Source organism: Telopea speciosissima, chromosome 11, assembly GCF_018873765.1.
Source record: "Telopea speciosissima isolate NSW1024214 ecotype Mountain lineage chromosome 11, Tspe_v1, whole genome shotgun sequence".
Taxonomy (NCBI): Eukaryota; Viridiplantae; Streptophyta; class Magnoliopsida; order Proteales; family Proteaceae; genus Telopea; species Telopea speciosissima.
In genome coordinates, this window is record NC_057926.1 from 19,848,602 (window position 1) to 19,873,732 (window position 25,131).

The 25,131-nt window shown below is 40.7% G+C and overlaps 1 protein-coding gene across 1 annotated transcript; it reads right to left on the minus strand.

The window, feature by feature from the left end:
• Positions 1 to 13,536: 13,536 nt before the first annotated feature.
• On the minus strand, positions 13,537 to 20,779 carry LOC122646809 (cell division cycle 20.1, cofactor of APC complex-like). The gene is made up of 5 exons (XM_043840410.1): positions 20,667 to 20,779; positions 14,927 to 15,196; positions 14,506 to 14,775; positions 13,836 to 14,408; positions 13,537 to 13,747 (listed from the first exon to the last, which is right to left on the minus strand). Exons 1-5 carry the CDS (start codon positions 20,739 to 20,741, stop codon positions 13,607 to 13,609), a joined length of 1,329 nt encoding a protein of 442 aa, XP_043696345.1. The 5' UTR covers positions 20,742 to 20,779; the 3' UTR covers positions 13,537 to 13,606.
• Positions 20,780 to 25,131: the final 4,352 nt, after the last annotated feature.

Sequence of the window (25,131 nt, forward strand, 5' to 3'; positions counted from 1 at the left end):
ACGATTTCTCATAAAATATGTCATGCAACTAGACATGTACAGAAGCACCTTTTACAAGGCAAACACATCTAATTTATTTTTTAGTCTAAATCGACCAACACTTTGGTGTGATATTCCCACACCTAATGAACCATGCCAGCAATTAGAACCACCAAACAAAACTTTTGATCGCACCACATTTTTTAACCTTTGGATCTAAAAATGCACTGGTCCTCTTACGACAACTACTGTGAGAAGGCAATGACGTTCGGAAATCTCTTCCACCTTTGGGTGATAAGAAACCCCTAAGGCCATACTTCATAATTTCTTGTGCATAAAACTTTTTTAGTCTTGACAATGTCACCTTTGGGTGAACGTTATCTACTTTACTGCCAATATAATTATGTATCCTTAAATTACAAAAATATCACAATAGGAATCAAGCATGCCACTTTGGTGGGTCCCGCCTAATTCCATCATGACACTTTGCAATATTAACCTTTGCAGCCAAATTGGGGATTCCAAAATGCTATGCACAAATTTAACTTTGACATTAACGTCACTTTGATACATTTAAGTACCTCGTTAATCAAGAAACCCCAAAACTCGATGAAAAATGGCAAGTTAAGTCGAGGTACTTAAATGTATCACAAGATGACTTTAGTGTCCCGAGCCACAGTCCACCTTATCATCAAATCATGATAATGGCAAGGAATGTACCCAATGGAATAAATCGTTCCAATTACAGAGTTAGTGGAAGCGAAATTTAATTAAATCATATGAATATAGAGCATCGGTTCTCTAATAATAACACATAGTACAATTTCAATATCTTGTAACCATTCATTTCTCTCCTTATAATTAAACATAAAGTTTATACATGTATAAAAATGAATACAGAAATTAAATAATAAATCACGCCACTAGGGCACCATCCTTAGGTGTACATTGACATCCAAGTCACAACCACCGGCTCTACTTGATTTGCATCCGTACTTGTGCATCAAGAGATTACTTGCATATCAACTAAAAAGGGGTTGCGCAACGGGGTTAGGTTCACGAGCTAGTGAGAGAGCAAAGGGAAATACAAATACACACAAACATACAATTTCAACTAATTCATGATGCATGCTAATGTTAAATTCATTTTTCACCTAGCACATAAATTCTAAGTCAAGTGTATGCTACTGTGATAACTCGGGAGACACTGAGGGTCACTTAACTTATCGCCCCAGTGAAACCTCAGTTATCACGAGGGAGCCTATGCCGGTAGAAGCCATCAGACCACCCAGTGGCAGACCCCGATAGCCATCACTACCCCTGACCTGGCCTCTCTCCCCTCCACAGGCAATAGGTACTCAGACTGACCAACACATAAACCCCTGTTGGTAAGGGTCGTAGCATAAGGGACCTAAAATCCTAGCCGCAGATATACTACATGCAAGTCCTATCGTCCCGAGAGGTATTCCGGGTGCATCAACATCCCATTCCATTTAGTACCCGGGTACCAGCGCTGCACGGCGCATACAGATCAGGATGACAGATAATAAGTTTCATGATTAAATTCTGGGGCTCCGATACCGGCACACCCGGCACCGTAACCCTATACAGTAGTGAGAACAATATCACATCACATTCATCGCAGATCACATTTGAGATAAATAATGCAATGTGCACAATGCTTATATTTCATATAGTAGCATGATAATGATTGCTTAATATATATATTCAAGCCCAAACAAATCACCCAAAACCCACTCACCAAACTCGGGTGTCACCTGGCTTGGTTGACATGAATCTCACCAGTGCACCTTCTATCCATCGAGTTGGGTAGCCTAAGAATGCAAAACCAATCGTCAAAAGATGTATAGAGGGGTCCCATGTTATGCCCCCAAAGTTAAAACTAAGTTTCAGCCAAGACATCACAGACGGACTTATGGATAGAAGCAACAGGGTAAGTCCGTCCCTGACTCCGTTCAGGCCAAAAGGTTAAAACACGAGGGACGAATCCATAGATGGAACTTCTCTTGGATCCGTTCCTACATCCGTTCGATTTCTAAGACACACCCGAGAGCGAGCGGATCCACAGACGGAAGCACCTACTTAATCCATCCCTGCATCTGTTCAATCTCTGAGACATTCCCAAGAGAAAATGGACCCGCGGGCGGAGGCATCAGAGTCATTCAGTTCCTTCATCCGTTTAGGTCCAGTCACTGGGATTATACTGGATGGACTGACGGATGGAACCACGATGGTTAATCCGTTCGTGCGTCCGTCAGAATTCTTTTTTGAGATTTCTCAAGGTCTTCCCTTCAGCTTGAAACCTGGAGTTCACATGGCCTTCAGGGTCATGGAGGGGTGTCTTAGGTCTCCCTAGGGTCACTAGAACCTAGGCTTACCTCATGGATCCAAGATCTCATAAGGGTTTAGCTCCATTTGGTCCAAGGGTAGGGTTTGATGGTTTAAAACCAAGGATTCAGCAGCAATGGCTGCAAGGCAGCTTATAGAAACCTTAACTAGGGTTTGGTCATCATCACTAGGGCTCCATTTAAGGGCTGAGATTCACCTTGAGTCCCAAATGGAACCCTAGGTTAGCTCAAGCTCAAGGGATCTACTTCAATCAAGAAGGGGAATGGAAAAGAGGGATGTACCAAGAGTTAGAGCTTACCTTGGTGAGTGGAGCTCCATTCCCTGCCCTAGCCAGCCTTGAAGATCCACCTCCTCTTCCCTTTTTCTTCTTTTCTTCAATCCTTATCCGAACAGCAAGAGGAGGAGAGGTAGGGCAGCCAGCCTTCTTGGCATGCCTTCCATCTTCTTCTATTCCCTTCTCATTCCTCTTCCTACTTCTACTTCTTCTTCTTTCTTGTCTCTTCTCCTCCACGGTTTGGCTTGGAGGGGAAGAGATAAGAGAATATGAGGTTATGTTTTATCTTTTAAAGGCCAAAAGTGGCCTTAGGTCTTGTTTGTCTAGGTGTCCCTAAAACACAAGATAGTCTTCTAGGTTCAAATGGGCTTTAAGGCCTGTTTGGCCGAGGTCATAACCTATTAAGTCTATTTAGTTAGGACATGTTTGGGTCTACCCTAAGTCCTCTAAGACACATTAGTCTTTAGGGTTTGTTTGGTTCATGCTAAAATTGAAGAACTCATTATTTCCTTAAGTTAAGTCTTGTGGGCCCACTTTCGTGGCCCAAATTGCCATGAGAAGGTAAAAGTGAGGGTTTATCTTGTCCAAGGATCTAGTTATGGTGTCCAGGACACGAGGATGTGGGTCCCACAGAAAAATAAATCACAAGGGTAAGTAACAACACGGGCGGATCCACGAGCAGAACCAATCGAGTGAGTCCATTCGTGACTCCGTTACTGTTGTCAGGGCCTAAATCTTAAGGAAAGTTGTGGGACTTTAACCCGTACTTCTAGGACTCCGAAGGGACACTTATAATAGTAATTTAAGTCCAAGGTCATAGGTGTTGACCATTTCCACCATGGCATTATCCATTGATAATGTCTAACTTGACCCGGGGTGTTAGGACATATTTCGGGTGTGGGTGTAACATCCCCCCAACCTTATTAAAAATTTTGTCCCCAAAATTTGATGCATCTAAGGCCTCAATGGGTGAGGACTGTTAAATAATAGTACCTTTAATCGTCCACAACACGAGCTGAGTCAGGGGTTTGGTCAAGATGTGGCAGTGCCTACATGGCACGACAAGTCAGGTTTTACAACTCCTCTTCCCTATAGGGTCACATTACTACAAGGGGTGTGGTTCACAGTAACCCTAGACTCAATTGGGTTAAGAGTTGATGATTACATTATCCCAAGGAAAACAGGGCCTTAAATACTAAGTTAAGCCACGAAGAACAAAAGGTTCCTTAGATCTTCCAGATCAGGTCGGTATTACACTCTAGTCATCCTTAAGTTACAAGATTTAACCATATCTAATCCCTAACACAGGGTTCATATTTGAATGCTTTCACTTTGGGTTATCTCATTACCTGACCCAACTTTAGAATGATCTAGAATATTGATGGAATCTCCTATTGTTCACTCCCAGTATGGAGGGAATGCATTTGGTGACCCATTACCCCTTTCATATCTGTTGTTGGAGAAGGTCTTGTTACATCCTTCAGTTTCAGCTATCGCAGCCTTATAAACCTACTACTCAGTCATCCCACAGGGGAAAGTTCATATTAGTCCTCTTCCAAGAGCCAACAATCTTTTAATAGTTTCGGTCTAAGTCAATTTCCTTCAAGTAGGTTCCAATAATTAACCTACCCGATTGTTGCTAAATTTATTGACCACAAATTTACAATTAACTTGACCAAGGATAGGGCTCAACTAGGTAACATAGTAAGGTCAAGGCAAGGTCACATTTGTAGTGCAGGAGAATCAGTCTAGCCACACACTCCAAGATTTAAGGGATATATTTATTTTATTTTAAATTCACACATATGCATAAGTATAATTTTAATAATTACATTCATATTCCTAAGGGTGTATCTGTCACCTAGGTAAATTTTCAAGGATAGGCAAGTCTTAGGTACGGTATATTAGGTCATTTAGGAATTCTAAATAAGACTTGAGACTCCACCTATGGGTTTAAGTAAAAGTTGGATGGACTAAGTAAAATCCCAAGTAGAGTTGTCATTAAGCTATGAGGTATCATGAATGACCTTCACCTCTACAAGGTCTCTATTGATCATTCAAGCTAAGCTATTCAAAACCAGCCTAATACTTCTTTTGCTCTTGTCTGACTACGAGTTTGGATTCTATACATCCCATCCAAAGTTTCTACACCGCATAGGTCTAGGCTTCTTAACAAAATTTTGGTTCATTTGATCATGAAGCTTAAGGATTCTCACCCCCAGAACACTTATTCCTCTTTTAAGTAAGGTGAACGCTATAGCTCTATGGATGTTTGTCGCCATTGTCAGTTGGCTGGCCCGGCTAACATAGGCCCTATCATCTCAATTTCAAGGCATTAAATTAGATTTAAACAATTTCCACGAATGGGCCAAACAACATGGGTGTTTAAACTAGGGTATAGGCACATAATCATCACATATAGGTGTGGTTCAAGGGTATCAAAAATCTGGGCTTAAAATCCTAGAAGAAAATGGAAATGGATGGCTCCACAAAAATCCGACTAACGGATATGGAATGTGAATTCGTCCAGAAGACTAGGACGAGGCAATGGATCTTCGGATGGACTCACGAAAGTGGATCCATTTGATGTTCCGTGCAGCCTTAAGAATGAAAAATTAAAATTTTTGGCTAGGCGGATTCACGGGCGGAATCACAATAGTGGATCCATTCGTGCGTCCGTTCGTAGAATTTTTATAAAAATTGAGCCACGAGTTTTTCAAACTCATTTTGGTTCCAAAGGGAAGGACACAACCGTAGGGCAAAAACTCCTCCAAGGGACTTCCGTTCAAGCATTTCTTCTTCCCCTAGGATCGATCTCCTCCACTCTCAAGGTAAGGTCCTCTCCCTAGTTCTCCCTTCCTTTCTCTCTTCCTTTACATTTCTAGGGTTTTTTCATGGTGTCTTTTTGTCTTTTTTTCCTTCCCATTGATTAGAGGCAACCATTTCAAGTTTGTGATTGTATTTTGCCTTGGATTGCATCCTCTTAGCCATGTACACATCAAAACCATGTTAAAATCGGTTGAGACTAGGGTTTTTATTTGAATCAAGCCCTAATCGATCAATGGCACTATATTAGTGAATTTTTGTATGCACATTATGTCTTTTATTGAATTTTTAAAGTCTTTCCAAAGATTTTAGGGATTATTTGTCTTGTTTGCCATGCCTAGTTGAATTATATCTATTGTTTCTAGGTATTTATTAGGATTAAATCCTCAAACTTTAGGAAAATTCTTCAAAGGCATGTCTAATTCATTGTATGCCCTAAATTTCATAGAGAATCATTCCACTGACATATCCTCAAGCACATTTCCTTGTTCATGGAGTTGTTCATATTGAATTTGAAACTCATCCTTTCCCTTTTTCTTCCTTTCCCTTTTTCTCTATGATAATCAATTCCTTGTCTCTTGTTGGGGTTCTCATTAAATCCATTTACTTGTTTGATATTTGATTGAGGGTATAGGGTAATCAAGAGTATAAATTGTTCATATCAATCTCATCCCTTCATGCTTATGCCCTAGGGATCTCATATGGATGTTGTATATCTTGTTTCTTTTCCCCAAGTTAATCATAGTTCCAATGGTAATCATGTCTTATTTTCTCATTGTATAATCTTCTCATCCAATTGTTTTCCATCCCACATAGGCAATTGCATTTGTGATGTTACTCGCCATACATATCTCACTTATTTCAATTTGACTCACTATTGTTGTCTTCTTGGGTGGTGTCTTGTGTGTAGGAAATTATACTCATGGCTCCAAAAAGAAAAAGGGAATTAGCCATAGTGACAGCCGCTCCTACAGCTAACTATGTGGGGAGGTTCATCTCGGTAAGGACCGAGGGAATCTTTTGAGAGCACCTGCATAACAAGAAAATCTTGGTGGAGAGGGACATGGTGGTGGAAGAATTACTTGCTTACAAGGTGGGTACCAGATTCAGCAAGCTAAACTGGAGTAGCATGTTGACTCATCCGGACTTTTATTACCCCACATTGGTTAGGGAATTCTATTCAAATCTGGTGTTGGTCAAGGAGGATGAGGAGGGCGTCAGGCTAACCTCTTTTGTGAAGGGGGTCACAATTGCTTTCAATGAGGTGGAGTTGGGGATTCTTTTAGATGTTTCTGCAGAGGGAGACAAGGTCTATCATGCCCCTAACAGTGATCCCAACAGGTGTTTGTCCCCAGCAGACAATCAAAAATTATTCAGAGTACTCACCAATAATAAGTTTGATGAAAATTAAGATCTTTCAAGGTTTCCTCCTTCCCAGCGGGTTCTCACATTCATAGCCAAGACCAACTTGGCTCCCTCCAAAGGACACAGCACTCAGCCTCCTTTGATGGTAGCAGCACTGGCATACTCCCTATATACTGGCCAGCACATTTGTCTCCCATATGTGATTATCCAGCATATGGCCTATGCGGTGATAAATCCTACGCATAAAAACACTTTGCCATATGGTAGACTGCTTACCCGGATCTTTCTATACTTTGGGATAGACCTCGATTACGAACCCAAAGAAACAAGCTCTGAGGGGTCTTTTGGGTTTAATGCCATACAGAGAATGGATTTGTACTGTGACTATGACAGTTTCGGGGAGCAGGTCAGGTATGGGGAGGGTGGAGGACCCAGAGAGATCGATGATGAGGATGATGATGACATTGAGTTCATGGGATCCAGACCATTTGCTGCAGGGACTTCTGGTGTTCGAGAGGGAGGTGGGAGTGATATTCTGTTGGCCATCAGGCGAATGAACTTGAGGATGATGGAGGGCTTTGAAGATGTCAAGAAATAGTTCTCCTTTTAGGGTCGGCGTCTCGAGGGCATAGAGAAAGGATTGAGCAACATCAACACCTTTCTTGGCCGCGGTGGTGGCGATGGCGCGAAGGATTAGCCCACTTCTCTTCAGGAAATTTGAAGTTGTTTTATTTAGGCCTTGCTTTTCTTATCTTTGGATGGATGTTGTTAGAACTATTTTTCTTTTTAACTTTCCTTTATTTTCTTGCTTTTCTCTCTTCTTTTTGATCAGTTTGTTTGGGAACTATGGAAATGGTGAATGTATGTACTTTGAGTTTGGGATGGATGGAATTATGTATTTTGAGTTGGAAGTGTCACAATCATTTCCCAAGCAGGAATTTGGAACAACTTGGTGGTTGAACTTGGTAACTTGGTTATATATATATATATATATATTTATATATTTACCTATTTCCCTCATTGGATTTTTGTTGATAATTGTGGGTTGGTGATATTTCATTTATCATTGATTATTTTGAATTCTTATATGTGATAGCCCATCTAATACTTACTTAAGATCCAACAAAACATTAACACGGTCATCACTCAACAGTCTATGTTCCAAGTCCTAAATTCCATGTTTGCCTATTATCTTCTAGGTTCTCATTTCACCACAATTAGTCTTCTCCTATGTCTGCATACGCTTATTTATGCTCTTGAGGCTTTTAGTTTAGAACCTAGTTGTGGAGAGTAAATCAAGAGGTTATGCCAGACTGTGGTCGGTGCAGAGCATCATTGCTCTGATACCACTCTGTCACGCTCCCATCCCGATGAAAGATTCAGAATTAAGGGGGTGACTGGGACAACAAGTGTCATCTCAATACCTACCAAGATCATAGATACAGTGTCCCGAGCCACAGTCCACCCTATCATCAAATCATGATAACGGCAAGGAACGTACCCAATGGAATAAATCGTTCCAATTACAGAGTTAGCAAAAGCGAAATTTAATCAACTCATATGAATATAGAGCATCGATTCTCTAATAATAACACATAGTATAATTTTAATATCTCGTAACCATTCATTTCTCTCCTTATTATTAAACATAAAGTTTATACCTGTATAAAAATGAATGCAGAAATTAAATAATAAATCACGCCACTAGGGCACCATCCTTGGGTGTACATTGACATCCAAATCACAGCGACCGGGTCCACTTGATTCGTATCCGTATGTGCGCATCAAGAGATTACCTGCATATCAACTAAAAAGGGGTTATGTAATGGGGTTAGCTCCACGAGCTAGTGAGAGAGCAAAGGGGAATGCACATACACACAAACATACAATTTTAACCAATTCATGATGCATGCTAATGTTAAATTCATTTTTCACCTAGCACACAAATTCTAAGTCAAGTGTATACTACTGTGATAACTCGGGAGACACTGAGGGTCACTTAACTTATCACCCCAGTGAAACCTCAGTTATCACGAAGGAACCTACGCTGGTAGAAGCCATGAGACCACCCAGTGGCAGACCCCGATAGCCATCACTACCCCTGACCTGGCCTCTCTCCCCTCCACAGGCAACAGGTGCTCAGACTATCCAACACATAAACCCCTGTTGGTAAGGCTCGTAGCATAAGGGACCTAAAATCCTAACCGCAGATATACTACATGCAAGTCCTATCATCTCAAGAGGTATTCTGGGTGCATCAACGTCCCCTTTCATCTAGTACCCGGGTACCAGCACGGCATGACGCATATAGATTAGGATGACAGATAACAAGTTTCATAATTAAATTCTGGGGCTCCGGTACCGGCACACCCGACACCGTAACCCGATACAATAGTGAGAACAATATCACATCACATTCATCGCAGATCACATTTGAGATAAATAATGCAATGCGTACAATGCTTATATTTTATATAGTAGCATGATAATGATTGCTATATATATATATTCAAGCCCAAACAAATCACCCAAAACACACTCACCGAACTCAGGTGTCACACGGCGTGGTTGACATGAATCTCACCAATGTACCTTCTATCCATCGAGTTAGGTAGCCTAAGAATACAAAAGCAATCGTCAAAAGATGTATAGAGGGGTCCCATGTTATGCCCCCAAAGTTAAAACAAAGTTTTAGTCAAGACAACACACACGGACTCATGGACGAAAGCAACAAGGTGAGTCCGTCCCTGACTCCGTTCAAACCAAAAGGTCAAAACAAGAGTGACAGATCCACGGATGGAACTTCTACTTGGATCCGTTCCTGCATCCGTTCAATTTCTGAGACACACCCGACAGTGAGTGGATCCATGGATGAAAGCGCCTACTTAATCCATCCCTGCATCCGTTCGATCTTTGAGACATTCCCAAGAGGAAATGGACCCGCGGGTGGAGGCAACAGAGTCATCCCGTTCCTTCATCCGTTCAGGTCCAGTCACTGGGATTATACTAGACCGACTAACGGACGAAACCACGTCGATGAATCCGTTAGTGCGTCCGTCGGAATTCTTTTTCGAGATTTCTCAGGGTCTTCCCTCCAACTTGAAACCTGAGTTCACATGGCCTTTAGGGTCATGGAGGGGTGTCTTAGGTCTCCCTAGGGTCACTAGAACCTAGGCTTACCTCATGGATCCAAGATCTCATAAGGGTTTAGCTCCATTTGGTCCAAGGGTAGGGTTTGATGGTTACTTATCTTCAAGATTATCATTCAGAGATTCATCACTGGACAGCAATAGAAGATTGGTGAAAGCTACCTTTTTTGGAAGACATTCCAGTCTCGGTTTGCTGATCAAGTCTGCCCAAGTTTTGAAGATCTATTTTTTCAAGTCCTTGAAGGTTTATTTGGGAGCTACATTCGTCTTGAAGCTGGATTCTGCTACAACTTTTTTTTTTTCCCATTTTGTTCAAGTTGGGCATTTGTACCTTGTATGCGCCAACTTGAGGGGGATTGTTAGCATTGCATTATTAGGAGTTCTTTTTTTTCTTTAGTTCAAGCTGGATTTTCTTTCTTTAATTCTTTATATAATCCAGCTTTAGGGGGAGTGTTGGAATATGTACTCCAGAATACCGTGGGGGTATTTTGGTCCTTTTGGGGTAGTTTTTATGTTATTAAGTGTAAGTCGGGTATGTGGGTTTTAGTCCCACATCGCCTATTTTAGTCTATTGTAACTTTCCTCCCTATTATAAATAGAGGGGCTTACCTATCAATTAAGACGAGCAATTATTCTCTCATTCTCTCTTTTCCTTCTTTTGTTCTTCTTCCTCTCAACCTGTAGAGGGGCAGCACTAATGAGGTAAACACAGCATATCAATGATTTAGTTGCTGCCCCCCTGACTCACAGCCTCTACCAATCGTCTTCTTTGTAGCAAGATCCTAAAAAACACAAGAATCGGGATAAAATGTCACTGAACAATTAAAAGTATTGGTTAATTTACTTACTGACATAAGATTGAACGGAAAATTTGGAAGGTAGAGAACGGAAGACAGGGATAATGAAGAGTTAGGATGAACAGTGCCCTTAACCTTGGCTAAAGATCCATCGGCTAATGTAACACTGGATGATGATGGAGACAAAGAAGAAAAGATACCTGACATTCCTGACATGTGGTCCGATGCCCCTGAATCAATGATCCAGGGACGAGAAGCAGCAGAAAGGCATGCAGTGGCATTACCTGTCTTAATCAAAGTAGCAGTGGAAGAAGTCGGCTGTGAAATCTGAAACTGGTGTATCGTGCATACTCTTCATCAGACATAACAATCACCTTACCCTCAGAAGGTTGAGACTGAGGGGCTGAATCACTACTTGCAGCAGAATTAGCAAACTGCTGCTGTCCAGGCTTCCCATGAAGCTTCCAACAAAATCTCTGGATATGGCCAGCTTGACCATAGTGATGACATGTCCAAACAGCAGCTGACCCATTAGAAGAGGCATTAGACTGCCCATAACCTTGGCTGTTACCGGGCTGAAATGTACCACGGCCTGTACTACGACCACCTCCACGACCAGCCCCACGTCCACGGTTTCCCCCACGGTAACTACCATCAACACGGCCACCTCCACTAGCTGCATTTTGGGAAACCAAAGCTGAACTATCAACTGCTGGTGTGGAGTCACGAGAACTCTCACGAGATACTCGAAGAACACGAGCAAATGTATCTGTGAGTGAGGCAATGTGTTCACTTCCAAGAATTTGTGATCGGACAGATTCATACTCCTGCCCGAGCCCACCCAAAAAGCCCATAACAGCCAACTGTTCTCTTTGGACTTGCATCTACTTCACATCCGAAGAAATAGGAAGAAGGGCATTCAATTCTTCATACGATCGCTTAAAATCAGCGAAATATTGGGTGATAGAACGCCCCTTTCTCTCAGTTCTGTAGAACTCCTGTGACAACTCATAAATCCTTGATAAATTATTTTGGCCAGAGTAAAGAACTCCAAGTAATCCCATAAATCTTTCACAGTATCAATATAAGTGACCAAATCCACAACATGATTCTCCATCGAGTTTAACATCTGTCCAAGAATTCGGGCATCGAACGTCTCCCAAGTTGCATCATCTGCTGGTTTGGGTCCTGTCAAGTGTAGCTGTTAATTTCGCCCAGTCAAAACAAGCTTCACGATTTTTCTCCATTGCTGGAAATTTGTAATGCCTTCAAGCTTCTTCTCTGTGATTCGATTGGAAGATGAGGACACTACCTCAGTAACCACTGCACTACTTTTATCTTCATCACCCATGTTATCTTCTCACTATAAAATTTCAGAGATCAAGGAATACCAAACACACCTTCAATAGATGATACCACCAATCGAATCACCAAAAAATCACCCACGGCTTCACCAACCACTGCTCCAATAGGTACTGCCACCAATCAAGTCCAAAAACATCACTTACGGCTTCAAAACCTGCTGCTCAACCATACATCGAGCCTCCCAAAGACATCAGTCCACCAATATAGCACTCAAACAATCACAAACACACCAGAATCTGCTTTTAATTATGAAATAGCAGATTTACGTCATACACTCCCAAATAACAATCAACCAATACCCAAAAATAATCACAGGGGTGAAAATCACCCCCCCTTTCTAAGACAGAGAGCCTCTGGTGGTGTTACCAGATATCGCAGAGAAGAAAGGAGAAGAAAACGAAAGAAAAAAAAAAAAAAAGAAGGGGCTTGCGCAGATCTGTACCAGGCCTTGAAACTTGGCTCTGATACCATGATATCTGTGAAAATCAGAGAATAGAAGAGGAAGAAGAGAAGAAAAGAAGAGAGAAGAGTTGCAGTTGTAAACCTTCAATCTATTCAATAGAGAGATAAAAGAATACATATACATGGGTATAGGGTAAGGGTAAAAAGACGAAAAAGGCCTCATAATTGGGGCTTAAGGAATCTCGTGATTAGCGCCAGGCGCTAATCACAAGATCCTATATGGACCCCACGACAGCACTCTAACAACAATGATTGCTTTTTTCCATTTCTTTCCAACCCGTCCCAACCAAAACACAAAAGAGAAAAAAAAAAATCCCCAATGAGAACCTGGTTCAAATTAAGATCTTCTGCAGAATTCTTTTGTCTAAATACCCCTCCTTAAAAATTCATTGATGTAAACCTAGAAAGCAAAATTTGGATCAATGAAGTCATTTTTCATTATCAGAAAAATACAGAGAAAAAAAAAGAAACAACTTTTGAGTTTTTTTCACTATGGTGATTGTAGAAGTAAATATAACATGGGATTGTACAAACATCAGTAATAAAGTATAATTAGTCCCCCAAACCAAAATGGAAAAAAAAGGAATTACATGTGTACAGATTGTATCTATTTTTTGGGGGTCCTGATGATAACACATTCAAAGAGGTTAATGAACATTACTGGGTGGGATGCATGTTAGAAGGGCAACTTACTGATCTCTTTTGTTAAATTTCCACCCAAAATGAGCATGAAGGTTTAAAACTGCACCTAAATGTGAAAACAATACAACACTAACATGCCCACACAACCTCCTCTATTACATGGACCTGTCTAACATTGGTAACCCTGAGCTAACTCTTAAATTTACAAATTTCACCACCTTAAACGAATGCTATAATCAAAAGAAGAACAAGGAGCAGGCTGATGATTTTTGCATATAGCTTTACGGCTCTCGATTAAGAAAAGGACAAAATGGAAGACAAACAAAATACCTTCTTGAAGAGATTCCTTGAAAATTGCAAACATCTTCCCAGAAGCTCTATCTGATGCGGCTTACATTTGCAAATGGCTCTGAATTTGTTTTTGGTGCAGGCTTACCTGCTTCTGGACTCCCAAAAACTTTCCAAAATCTTAATGTTTCATCTGCTGCTGCAGATGCCACAGTGCAGCCACTTGGACTCTGAAAGGAATTCAGGAATGTGGAAATCAACCATAATCCAGATTATCAGAAAAAAAAAAAAAAGATTTCAGTTTCTTTAGATCAATACCTGAGTCATGAATAGAACTCTTGACGTATGACCAGTAAGCTCTGCCATCTTTACCATAGATGGGTATTTCCACAGAGTTAGTTGATTATCTGTGAACCCATGAGAGCTCAGAAGCTCCTGCTCATTCTTGTTCCAGAGCAGACAGCAAACTTGTGAACCAGTGTCCACTGAATTCAAGCAGGAACCTGTTCGAGTGTTCCAAAACTTTATACAACGGTCTCCTGCACCCCCACCAGAGGCAAGCAAATTACTCTGGAAGGGACACCAAGCAAGAGCTTTCACAGCAGCTGTGTGATCTTCGAATCTATGCAGCCACCGGGTTGAAGAAGCCATTGCCTTATCCCATATATGTAGAAGGTTATCATTTGCTCCGCTTGCTAGTTGCTGGCCTGAGGCTGACCATTTTAGCCCGCAGACCTCTCGGGTGTGTCCTCTATAGGTTTCAACAATTTGAGACCTCATCCTCACATCATTGTTTATGATGCGACTATCCATTGCTCCTGTTGTCAGGATATAATTGTTCCAGTCAAGTGCACCCACTCGTGCTCGGTGGCCTCCATGAAGAGTTCTCAGCTGTAAGAACAAATCAAAGCAAAATTAAAAAAAAATCACAACAAAGTACTGATCATAAATACCTGAAAGAAGCACTACACTCAAAGAAACCACTGACCTTTCTCTTCGCTGTAATGTCCCAAAGCTGGACTTCAGAATTGTGTAAGCCAATGGCTATGTGCTGACCATCAGGAGCCCAGCGGACACTTGTAATGGGACCATAATCATCCTCAATTGTCACAAGATCAGAAGAAGAACCATCTGAAGCATTCCATAGATATAAAGTGTTTCCAAGGGCGATTGACAGGATATTGCTACTACCCCAGTCCAGTAAGTTCAAGTAGTAGTCATCTAAAATATCAGGAGCATCTAATGTCCTCTCAGAACTCTGTATGAAATAACAAACCAATACAGCTAACATAAAGAACAGAATTTCAGAATCAAATACCATTAGAATTTCATAATCAAATACCATCAAACAGAGTTTGAATCGAATTATATTATCAAGTGTCAATAGCCAACAAAGGGAGGACACCAACCTGAGGAATGTGCCTTCGAGGCTTCACAGATTTCAATTGTTGAGAAGAATATACTTCAGTAGGAAACAGCTCAACAGGGGTGGGTGGCTTGTCTTTGAAAGCTAGAATTCTCGTCCTGTTCATGTTGAAAACTTCTGCAAGTAGCTTCTGGTAAGCCCCTTTGGATGGAGAACTCGCTAGGGGATTTTCCTTCACCTTCCTCCCTTCTGTCATCATATAACGAGCAAAGTCGAAATCCATTGCTGCTCTATTCGGTATGAATCTATCCAACTGCGTGTTCAAAAGGAAAATCCAACAGAAACATCAAAACGCAAATTCTTCTGGAAAAAAAATTATAAGGAATCACATTCACAAGTTATATTGGAATTATAAATGGCATTTTGAGGGGAAAAAAAAAGGAAACGCAAATAGCAGGAAGATAAGCTCAAATACTAATTAGGAATTTCGGAGCAAATTATTAAAGTCCATTGGGGGGAAGCCCTAATTAAAGGAAAGATTAAACCCTAGTTAAGAATGAATCTAGAAATTGTTAGGAATGTGACTACTGAAACTAATATTAATTTGTTAGTTTTGTTGTAACTAATTCAGTTGTAACCTTTCAACTGTAAGATAGCTAGACAGTTGTAAGTGCTCTCGCATGTACTATAAAGGCATATGAAAGTAATAGAAAACCATTCTTCTGGTGTTGAATCTGAGTATTCTCTAGAGAGAAAGAGATTGTCTTCCCTAGAGGGAAGATTGTCTTGAACAGGTCTTGCAAGTTCATGACAAGTTGGTATCAGGGCAGAGTCACCATGACTGACAAGTGAACCTTGCGGGATTTGGGTCACGATATGCAACGATTTGTTCAGATGAATCATGAAAGAATGGAAGCTGTGGAGAAGAGAATGGCATCATTTGAAATTACTTTGAAGCTTCAAGAAACCTCTCTACAGAACCAATCTGAGATTTTACGAAGGATCGAGATGATGATGAGTGAAGGTAATAAAGGCAAGGAGATGGATCGTCAAGGATCTTCCTCTACTAACAAAACCCTACAGAATGAAGGTGAGTCTCCTTAGAATAAAATGATGAAATTGGAAATTCCCTACTTTTCTGGAGAGTATGTACATGGTTGGCTTAGGAGGTGTGATCAGTATTTTTCCTTGATTCCCTTGGAGGATTCAAGGAAGGTACAGTTGGCTTCATTGTTTCTACAAGAAAGAGCAGAACACTGGTTTCAATCTTTTCAGCAAGGGAAAAGAGGCATTGCTTGGGATGAATTTGTTGAGGCTGTGAAGGCAAGATTCGAAGATCTGGGTCATGAAGATTATATTGCAGAATTCAATAAGCTGCACCAGCAGTCAACTATTGAGGATTATCAAGACCGATTTGAGGCCCTGAAAGGTTTGGTTACATCTCAACTTCCTGGATTGACTGAAGCTTATTTTGTATCTAGTTTCTTGAGTGGCCTGAAGGAAGAAATCAGGTGTATGGTCCAAATGTTTGTGCCTACTACACTTAACCAGGCCATCCGTTTAGCCAGATTCCAAGAGGAACACCTGCGAATTCTATCCAAAAAAACAAATTCTGACTGTAATTTCCCTTCATCTTCATCCTCTTCCTTCATTCCTAGACCCAATAAAGTCCAACCTTACTTCAAACCATTTCCCTCCATTCCTCCAAAACAAACTTTCATTTGAAACCCTTCCATTAATTCCTCTAAACCTGTTCTTGTCAAGAAGGTAACCCCAAACCAGATGAAAGAAAGGAAATCCAAAGGCCTCTGCTTTTATTGTGATGAATTTTATGTTCGAGGGCATAAATGCAAACAACCCCATATCTTTATGACCTATGGGGAAGAGGAGTTAACAACTTCATCTGTTAAAGAGGTTACGTCAGATGTTCATCTTGAAATGGACCAAGGAGGTGATCCAATAGTGGAGATACCATCCTATGCACTAACGGGAAGTGCTACCCAACATACTCTGAAGCTTCAGGGGTTTGTGGGTAAGCAGCCAGTTTCTATTTTAGTGGATAATGGAAGTACGCACAATTTCATGGATCCAATCATTGCTCAAAGGCTAGGGTGCTTATTAGAACCTACAACAACTATGATGGTGGCAATAGCCAATGGACAGAAGATCATCAATGACTTTAAGTGTAATCACTTCGCTTGGGTAATGCAACAACATGCTTTTGCAGCAGAACAAAGGATTTTTCCATTGGGGGGCTGTGACATGGTCTTAGGTGTGCAGTGGCTAAAGACTTTAGAACCAATTTTGTTTGATTTCCATCAGTTGAGCATGACCATCGGCAAAGGGAATCAACAACTTACTCTTGCTGGGATTGACAGTGATGCAGGCTTAAGTATGATGTCAGGTAATTCCTTGCAAAAGTACTTGCAAAGTAACTCTTATGGAATTATGGCTCAAATATGTTTAATCACAGCTACTTCCAATCAGACTTCACATTCCATTCCATCATCCATTGACCATATGTTATCTCAATATAAAGACATTTTTTATGAACCTAGCAGCCTTCCTCCTCACCGCAACCTTGATCACCATATCATTCTGAAAAATGGCATTGAAACTATATCCCTTCGACCCTACCGATACCCATTCATCCAAAAAAATGAAATAGAAAAACTGGTAGCAGAAATGCTAACTTCTGGAGTCATTCGAAATAGCCAGAGTCCTATTGCTTCCACAGTCCTTTCGGTTAAAAAAAAAGATGGGTCTTGGAGGTTTTGAGTTGACTATAGAGAGCTCAACAAAGCTACCATCAAAAACAAATTTCCTATACCCATTATTGATGAACTCCTTGATGAATTACATGGAGCTAAATTGTTTTCCAAACTTGATTTAAGAGCAGGTTACCATTAAATTCGAGTTGCTGATCAGGATATCCATAAAACTGCTTTTAGAACCCATTTGGGTCACCATGAATCACTATTATGCCTTTTGGACTTACAAACGCTCCTGCCACTTTTCAAGCCCTTATGAATTCAATTTTTGCCCCACATCTTCAGCAATTCATACTTGTTTTCTTTGATGACATTTTAGTCTACAGCCCTGATGAAACTTCCCATATTAGTCATCTTCAAACCACCATTGATATCCGATGGAAACACCAACTTTATGCCAAAAGATCAAAATGTCAATTTGCTATCCCTGAAATAGACTACCTAGGCCATGTGATTTCTGGTGATAAATCCAAAATTGAGTGCATGAAGAGTTGGCCAAGACCTCATTCTGTCAAATCATTGAGGGGATTCTTGGGTCTTACTGGCTATTACCGCAAGTTTGTGAGAGGCTATGGAATTTTGAGTAAACCCTTAACAAGTTTACTACAGAAAAATGCCTTCAAATGGGATGATTCAGCTGAGGAATCATTCAAAAAATTAAAGGAGGCAATGAAAACTACTCCTCTTTTGGAATTACCTGATTTCTCCAAGGTTTTCATTTTGGAAACCGATGCATGCAACTCTGGAATTGGAGCAGTCCTAATGCAAGATAATCGTCCTATTGCCTATTTTAGTAAGGCACTAAGCTCAGTGCACCAGGGACTTTCCACGTATGAAAAAGAACTCATGGCTATTGTGACTGCAGTCTCTAAATGGAAGCAGTATCTCACTGGGCAGCATTTCATTATACGTTCTGATCACCAGAGTCTAAAATACTTCTTAGATCAGAAGATTTGTTCAATTCTTCAACAAAAATGGGTTGCTAAGCTTTTGGGCTACAATTACGAGATCCATTATAAAAAGGGAATTGAGAATACGGCGGCCGACAGTTAATCTAGGCTCCATGAAGTTGAAAACTCTTGCCATGCCTTACCCTTGTTAGTTCCCACTTGGATGAAAGAAGTCGAAGAGAGCATTGATGAGGATGCTCACGCTCAAGCTGTCATTGCAGAAGTAATTCTGACTAAGATGGGTCCTCATATCTACTCTTATTCCCAAGGGATTCTTAGGTGCAAGGGAAAGATTTATATTGGAGAGTGCACTCAATTGAGGCAACACCTCTTTCAGGAACTTCATACGACTGGTATTGTGGACATTCTGGAACCCAAGCTACCATAAAAAAATTACAGCAGTCATTTTACTGGCCTGGATTAACAGCTGATGTGAAGACTTGGGTCTCTATATGTGACATCTGCCAAAGAAGTAAAAGCGAACATTTGGCAGTGCCTGGGCTTTTACAACCTCTGCCTGTACCACAACAATTATGGCACAATATAGCCATGGATTTTATTGAAGGTCTTCCCAGCTCGGCTGGCCAAGAAGTAATTTTGGTGGTGGTTGATAGGTTGAGTAAATATGCTCACTTCATAGCCATGCCTCACCCTTACACAGTGAGACAGGTAGCCCAGAAATTCTTTGATCAAGTGGTGAAATTACATGGTATTCCCTCCAGTATTGTTAGTGATCGAGATAGAGTTTTCCTCAGCAACTTCTGGACCCAATTGTTTCAATTGTTGGGTACCACATTATGCTACAGTTCGGCTTATCACCCTCAAAGTGATGGGCAGTCCGAAAGAGTGAATCAGTGTCTGGAATGCTACTTGAGGTGTATGACTGGTAATCAGCCAAAGAAATGGGTGAACTGGTTGAGCCTAACAGAACTATGGTATAATTCCTAGTTTCATTCTGCAATACAAATGTCTCCATTTGAAGCTCTATATGGTTATGCACCTACCCCATTGGTAATTCCACTAGAAACTTCTAAAGTGGCGGCCGTAGACCAGCTCTTGACAGAAAGGAAGCTTGTTTTACGGTTATTGCAGGAGAAATTGAGTAGAGCCCAACACCGTATGAAACACAATGCTGATCAACACACAAGTGAAAGGGAATTTGTGGAAGGTGACTGGGTCTTCCTCAAGCTTCAACCTTATCGGCAGCAAAGTTTGGTGAATAGAAAGAATTTGAAGCTATCTTATAAATTCTATGGTCCATATCAGATTATATCTCGAATTGGCAAGGTGGCCTATAAGCTTCAACTACCTCCATGTTCTCATATACATCATGTATTCCATATTTCCATGTTTCCTTACTCAAAAAACATGTGGGTCACAACATTCCAGTTTCCACTGTTTTGCCAATCTCGAGGGGATAATGATGCAGCCTGCAGCCATTCTGGAACGAAGGTTTGTTAAGAGGAACAATAAAGCAGTAGCTCAAGTGTTAATGCAATGGACCAACGGTTTACAGGAGGATGCTACTGGGGAGGACTGGTCGTCAATTGGTTCTCGCTTTCCTAATTTTGATCCTTGGGGACAAGGATCATTTGAAGCTGTGGCGAATGTTAGGAATGTAACTACTGAAACTAATACTAGTTAGTTAGTGTTGTTGTAACTAATTCAGTTGTAACCTCTCAACTGTAAGATAGCTAGACAGCCGAAAGTGCTCTGCGCATGTACTATAAAGGCATATGAAACTAATAGAAAACCATTTTTCTGGTGTTGAATCTGAGTATTCTCTGGAGAGAAAGAGGTTGTCTTCCCTGGAGGGAAGATTGTCTTGAACAGGTCTTGCAATTTCATGACAGAAATCAAGTCAAATAGGAAGAATCGAAGCCCTAATTCCAGGAAAGCACCAATTTCTTGTAATTGATAGCAATACCGGAAGGGGGGGTGGAACCTAGAAAAATTGAAGGACAACATAAAGTAGAGAGAAAAACATATGGGATATACTTTCGTTTCTTTAAATTTGTAGCGCAACAAAATGGTCGTCTGAGAATTTCCAAGACTCACTTACATTTCCATGGGAATTTTTCTTCCGAACAATCTTTTTTCGAAGTGGGCTCCAAGATGGGGTCTTACCTGCATCCATGGAGATAAAGGAATCGGTACAAAAGAATGCAAAAGAAAAAAGACAACCCCAATAATAATCACAGTGATAAAATGGGGGAAAAAATATGAAGAAGACGTCTCTGAGATTGGAGGTGCGATGTTTGATTTAGCAGAAGACGAGTCAGATTGATGATCAAATTGTCTCGGAGATTGGAGGTGCGATGTTTGATTTAGCAGAAGACGAGTCAGATTCCTTTCGTTTCAGATTTTCAGTAAAGTTTACTTCGAAGATTACAAAACGACTGATACGTCTCAACGGTCCTTTTTTTAAAACGCCCTTTGCCGAGCTAGCAAACCGCCACACCCATTCAATTTAACGAGCGAAAAAAGTTCTCTTTTGTTTTTTTTGTGACCGAGTTTGCCTTCATCCGTTCACGGCTAAGGGTCCAGTAAATCATGGTTCTGAATCTCGGATCGGATCGGCGGATATTGGCCGAATCGGATCGGTATTGGTCGAGGCCAATCCCGAGATTAGACCGATACAACAAGGTTTGACTGGATCGTTCCTTGGATCGACCAATTCGGTTGGATTGGCCGATCTGATCCTTGACCGATCCGATTGAATATTTTTTTAGTTTTTTATTTTTTCAAAGTTTTTAGGCTTTTTTATATTTTTTATATTTATATTATCTTGACCAATATTGACCGATACCAATTGATATTTATCAATCCGATCCGGATAATATCGGCCGATCCGATCCCGAGATCAAAACATCCACCAATTTGGGCCAATACATGACCCGATCCATAAGAAAATGATTTTGGGGGTGTTTTGGCTGATCTTGATCGATTTGTACCGATCTAATCCCGATCTGGAAAGGTTTTGGCAATGACCGATACCAACTCCGATACCTGGATTTTGAACCTTGGTCCAGTTTGTAAACAGTTCTGGCCCAAAAGGGTTAAGATCAAAATTGACCAATACTCTAATTGATTCTAAACCTAAGATCTAAGACCATTACTTAATGGATGGGTTGATTCCGGGTCCTAATTGTCTCCACACATGCTACATATATAACAACAACTACTGAGCTTTATCCCAACTAAATGGGGTGGGCTATATGGATCCTTGCAAAGACAAAATAATAAGAATAATAGAAAGAAAAAAAAAAAAAAAAAAAAAAACAGAAAAGGAAAGAGCACAACTGCATCAACGACAATTCATCAATATATAACCTACTTAAATGGGTCGGTTACATAGATCTTGGCCCTTCAAACAACTCTATTCGAATTCATATTTGGGACAAGGCCTAAACTATACATATCTTTCCTTACCATTTCTCCTAGGGTCATTTTAGGCTACCATCGATTCCGGCTACATAGATCTTCCCCTAGCTTTTTTATCTCATTCTATCAGAACCAAATTATTCTTTCATAATGGTATCCCAAGGCTACCGTTGAACATGATCATGCCACCTCAAAGAGTGTGGATCAAGCCCTCGTTCGAGGACCGTCCTTGGAACCCCATGCCTCCCACATGGAATCCACCGCCCCCTCTGTGGTCCTCTAGATTCCATGTGGGTGGTGTGGCGGTCCCAAGGACAATCCTCGTACGAGACCTGATCCGGACTCACCTCAAACGACTTTCACAGAGCTTATCTTGAATCAGGGCAGCTCCTCATCTCTACTACACTTAGTTTATCTAAATGACACTTCTTAATTGCCAACATCCTACCCCATATATCATAGTCGGCCGTACGACCGTCCTATAGAATTTTCTTTAGCTTTAAAGGAATACGTTGATCACATAGCACTTCAGACGTACCTCTCCACTTAAACCATCCTATTTTAATTCTCAGAGCAACATTATCTTCTACATCGTTTTCTTTTTTAATGATAGAGCCCACAAATCTATAGTCACTTTGAGGAATCTCCCTTTCTTCAATATTGACCACCTCCTTAATCGTCATTGTGCGACTAAGTTACACACCAAATACTCCGTCTTTGTTCTACTTAACCAAAGACCTTTTGATTCCAAGGTTGTTCTTAATAATTCAAGCTTGGCATTTATCCCTGCTTTAGTCTCATCTACCAACACAATATCATCAGCAAAAAGTTTAAACTAAGGAACCTTGTCTTGTATGTCTGGTTAAGTCATCTATGATCAACGCAACAAATAAGGGCTTTAGGTTGAACCTAGATGTAGCCCAATAGTAATTGGGAATTCACTACCTTGATCCCCACATAGTTCTTACGCTAGTCACCACACCATTAGACATATCTTTAATTATGTCCATGTAATTAAATGACATTCTTCTATTCTCCAGAATATGCATGCTAGATTAGCTCTCTAGGGACTCTGTTGTAGGCTTTTTCTAAGTCAGTAAAGACCATATGGAGATCCTTCTTGTTCTCTGTAAGCCTTTCCATTAGTCTCCTAAGCAAGTATATAGCTTCTATTGTGGCTCTTCCTAGAATAAAGCCAAATTAATTCTCTGATATAGTAGTTTCCTTTCTCAGGTGGGCTTCAATAACCTTCTCCCATACCTTCATCATATGCCTCAAAGTTTTATGCCTCTATTGTTATACCCACACCCAAATTCTAACTGGAACATGAGTTGTAGGTCCAGAACCCGAGGTCATAGCCACCGGTACCTTATGGTGCATTGACCCAATGGTCGAGATTAATGACGTAACCCCACTGATGATATCCTACATACCGGTGAGAAGGCAAATACCATCCCCATGTAGCATACAATACACCACCAGATGTACAGTCTACAGTAAGTATCCTTTCATTAATTTTCCTAAACCTACTTAAATACATGTCACATTTGACCCAAGAAACATGTAAGGAAGGTTAACACGCGAAGGCATTAACCTTCGGAGTGATGCGACACTAAAACAGCGAAGAAACACACTCAAGCCGATCTAGATCGACCGTTCCTATCGGCCTGAGTGTTGTACTGAGTATAACTCTGTCCCGTGAGTGTGGGAACCGGTGCAGCGCGTCGGGGAACTCATTACCGTGTCCCGGGGACCTAGTAGATGTATTTTCCTCGATAATTTGGTTAAGCAGGACCCACATAGCAACCCGTATACATAGAATCAGACAAATAATCAGTTTCTGGCAAATGGGCCTTTAGCCAAACATGCCTTAAGGCATTGCTATTTAAAACAAACTCATTTTGAGTTCAATTCTCCAGCCAAATTCGTTGAGAAGAGAGAGGGGAAAGGGAAAAAAAAAAGAAAGAAAGAAGAAGAGAAGAGAAGTAGAGGAAGAAGAAGAAGGGGGCTTAGACCACCCTTTTTGCAGTCCAGAATTTGAGCGAAGGTAAGATCACCCACACTCTCTCACTCTTTTGCATATTATATGAGTCCTTTCGACAAAACCCCTGTTGAACCAACCTTACAATCGTTGTACAGCTTGTTTCAAGTGAACCAAGTTTAGAATTCATCTCAATTTCAAGGTAAACCCTAAACCTAAACAATTTCCTTTCTTCTAACCCTTCCTAGACTTAGGACCATGTACAATCTGATCTAAGCTAGGGCTTTATTCAATAGATTGCCATGCATGTTAATTTTATTCAATTTGAAAGCCTAATTCCATACAAGCATGCTCAATCTCACTTCAATTACTTACCTTAACCCCTACCTAAACCTAGAACTAGGTACAACTTCTATTTTGGGTTAGGATTGATCCATCTAACCCCTTATATATCTGTATTGGCATGTTCTGAACCCAAATTCCATGCATGCAAGGTAAATCACATGTTGGATCATCAAACTCCCATCATCTATAACTAATTTAGTTATAACTTATGCAATTTCGGTTGATATATTATCATCCTTGGACCCTTGATGGAGTTCATGTAAAACCCCCTAAATTTCCATTCAAAATTCTGCAACTATCAAGTCAGGTTGATCTAGATCGACCACTCCCATCGACCTGAGTTGGTTCTTAGAGCCTGGAATTGATTTAATCCTTTTTGAACCTTTGGTATCATTCTTGGAACCAATTAGGGTGAAACCACGTAAAAATCCCCAAGTTCCCTTTAGATATACTACAACTATTGACTCTGGTCGATGTGGATCGACCACTCCCATCGACGAGAGAATGGTCTTTAAAATAATCCGGAAAATAATTTAGCTTTCGCAGGCTCAAGTTGATAGACTCCGGTCTATGTGGATCGACCACTCCCATTGATCAAAGCCGTCATACTGTTTGGGTTTGAAACCTATTCCAACATGGGCCCACTTGTACCCTAGGACCTCCTTTACTCATTCAAACTCAATTTAACACTCATACTTAATTTAACAAATGTATGATAGGACCAATTGGTCGACAAAGCCTATCGAGTGATGTTTCGGAAGCCAACTCGATTGTACAACTACGCACTAGACAAAATGTTTGGGATAGGCATTGTGAT

Excerpts from the sequence above, each read along its gene's own strand:
- LOC122646809 (XM_043840410.1), bottom strand. The coding sequence starts at position 20,741 with ATGGATGCAGGTAAGACCCCATCTTGGAGCCCACTTCGAAAAAAGATT. Across the intron at positions 14,409-14,505 it reads ACATTACAGCGAAGAGAAAG|CTGAGAACTCTTCATGGAGG; the intron begins GTCAGTGGTTTC and ends TTGTTCTTACAG. Across the intron at positions 13,748-13,835 it reads GAGTTCTATTCATGACTCAG|AGTCCAAGTGGCTGCACTGT; the intron begins GTATTGATCTAA and ends AATTCCTTTCAG.